Here is a 2960-nt window from a genome sequence, read left to right as displayed (position 1 = left end):
ACTTACAGAAGTTAGGATGAAACAAGCAAAAAGACAAGCTTTGTGTTTTGGAACATGTATGGATACTGATAAGTACTACCTTACCCCTCCAGTAGGACAAGTAACAGATGCTAGAGATTCTCTTACAGGAGGTGCAGAACTTGTTAATGCCTCTTGTTTCCAGTTTCTGTCTATAATGAATAAAGCCATTATGCTCATTCTTGTACAACTGATGTGAGCTTTTATTTTTCTGGACAATAGTTTCTCAATTTTCCAACACATTGCTTTGTCTGGTGCTATTTTATACAAATGTCATCTATCAGTGCAATACAATGGTATAAGTTTTTGACCTCTGTATTTTCAATAAAATTAATTTGGAGGTGGAGAAATCCACTTTATCATCCTTCCATTTATATTATAAATAATATAGAAGCACAAGAACAGAAGCAAATGGAAGCTGGCACCAAACCTGAGAGTCAAGGAAGTCTTAATAATATCCTAATTAGGATATACAATTAACAAACTGAAAAGTGCATGCCTTATTCAAAATAAGCAGCCAGTACCCAGCTTCAGCCAGTTCACCAGGCAGACCAAATACTGTCAAATCTAATTTTCCAAAAGACAGATTATATGTGTATACATGTATACAATCTCCTAAACTTAAATGTTGGCCAATAAAATAACACAAAGTTGACTATTGGTAGATTAAAGCTGTCCAGTGTTAAACAGAGCAGGATAAAATACAACTATAGGCCAAATGTGGCCCTTGGCTCATGAGAATCTAGCTAAGGCTTTTTTTTTCTCAAGCCTCCCTATAAGCAACATGACCTTTTTAAAACATAGTACACCTGAGGCTTATTCCAGGCTCTGATTTAGTAGATTTGGTATGAAGATGAACAAACATCTCTATATATTTTTAAAGTGCTGCAGAATTCACACTCATTCACAACTAGAGCTGAGAAGCAGGAAGTTAAATTCCAAGTTGTCATGTTTTGTCACACTTCCCAACTCCTACCTCATGTTCAGGACACACCGAAGTCTTCTCAGGATGAGTCCACCTGCTTCCGGGCTCACATAGTCATGTGGAGCTTTGTAAGTTTTAGCTGGTGACACACACAAAATGAAAACTGACTTTCTTGCCTTCATTTTACCCAAGTCATACACAATACTGGCTTTTCTGTGTTTGAAGATATTATATTAGCTGGCCTTTACGAAAGAAACTTGGTTTTAAGTAGAAGATGTTCACTGAAATCATGGGAATTTCCTTTTCACATATATAGTAGCTATAGAAATAAAAGCCTATCCCAAATGAAAAGAGATGAGAAAAGATGCAGGAGAAAAGCAAATAAAAGACTCTAAGTCTCTAAGTTAGCAGTATGAGATTTTATGATAACTTAAAAGTAGCACGGGTCTTATGAGACCAAAAAACCATGGGACACTGAAGATTCCTGGTTTGGTATTCTTGCCCTATTCGGGGTGGGAATGGGGGATATCAATTGAAAGGAAATAAGATAGGGAGGTGTGGTGTTTGGCATGCCTTGCAAATTCTATCCAATGAACTTCTCTCTATTGAGACAGCAGTTACCAGATCCTCTCATTATTTGCATGTTAATTTTCTAACTTGTCATGTAATAAACAAATGAAGAAAACTTAGATTAACTACAGGGAAAAGTACAATAATGTTGAGTGGAGGTCACAGGATTTCACAGTAGTCACCAGTTCCTGGGGTGGAGACCCGAAAGTTACTGAGGAAGAATGGCGGTAGTGGAACGAGATGCCACTGAGGAAAACCTTACTGCGTTTAAAATCACCTTCACCTTGGTGGTCTTTGGCACAGAATGCATAACTGGTATACTTGGAAATGGCTTCATCACAGCTGTGTATGGAGCTGAATGGGTCAGGAACAAGAGACTCCCCACCGCTGATGGCCTTATGTTGATGCTGAGTTCTTCCAGAATTGCACTACAGATTTGGTTGATGGTGACTATTACTTACAGTCACTTCTTCCAGCACATCTATTACCAAAAGTCAGTGTATCGACTCTTCAAAATCGCACTTGTGTTTCTGAACTATTCCAACCTCTGGTTTGCTACCTGGCTCAATGTCTTCTATTGTCTTAAAATTGCCAACTTTGCCCAGCCTTTGTTCTTGATGATGAAGAAGAAGATTAGGGTGCTGATGCCTTGGCTTGTGAGTCTGTCACTGTTGGTTTCCTTCAGCATGAGTTCTCTTTTCCTGATAAACACCTTCAATACGCATGTAAATAGTTCCATTCCTGTCCCTTCCTCCAACTCCACTGAGAAGAAGTACATCTCTGAGACCAATGTAGTCAACCTGAGTTTTTTCTATTACATGGGGATCTTTATTCCTCTGATCCTGTTCATCATGGCAGCCACTCTGCTGATCATCTCTCTCAAGAGGCACACCATGCACATGAAAAGCAGTGCCACAGGCTCCAGGGATCCCAGCATGGAGGCTCACTTGGGAGCTATCAAATCCACTAGCTATTTTCTTATTCTCTACATTATCAATGCACTTGCTCTGTTTCTAACCATGTGCAACGTCATTGACACATACAGCCCCTGGGGTGTTTTCTGCAGATTCATCATGGCTGCCTACCCAGCGAGCCACTCAACGCAACTGATCTTGTGTAATCCTGGGCTGAGGAGAGCCTGGAAGAGGTTTCAGCACAGAGTTCAGCTTTATCTTAAAAAATAAATTCACTGAGTGAAAGCCAAGGGATGTCATAAGATCTCGCCCAACCACTCTGCCTTTTCCTCACCCAAATCTCTCTTCAACCATTTTGTTCTCCCTCCAACATGCTCTGATGTTTCTTCTCAGGTGGCTGGCTTAGTTCATGAATGCAAAGCCACATTTTTAAATTCTGATTCTAAGCAAAAGTAGCTAATAAACTTGAAGATGGACTTTGAAAAGCTCCTTGATCCAGACTCATTCCTATCTCTCCCTGGGTTCTTGTCCAC

General features: G+C 39.9%; 1 protein-coding gene across 1 annotated transcript; it reads left to right on the top strand.

Moving 5' to 3' along the window:
• The first annotated feature begins 1734 nt into the window (after nucleotides 1-1734).
• On the top strand, nucleotides 1735-2697 carry LOC102025474 (taste receptor type 2 member 40). Its single transcript, XM_005405364.1, has one exon. It carries the CDS (start codon nucleotides 1735-1737, stop codon nucleotides 2695-2697), a length of 963 nt encoding a protein of 320 aa, XP_005405421.1.
• The last annotated feature ends 263 nt before the right edge of the window (nucleotides 2698-2960 follow it).

This window comes from Chinchilla lanigera, unplaced genomic scaffold (assembly GCF_000276665.1).
Source record: "Chinchilla lanigera isolate Chin_1 unplaced genomic scaffold, ChiLan1.0 scaffold00093, whole genome shotgun sequence".
Classification (NCBI taxonomy): domain Eukaryota; kingdom Metazoa; phylum Chordata; class Mammalia; order Rodentia; family Chinchillidae; genus Chinchilla; species Chinchilla lanigera.
Note: the sequence above shows the minus strand (reverse complement) of the source record. Positions and strands in the feature narration are given on the sequence as shown.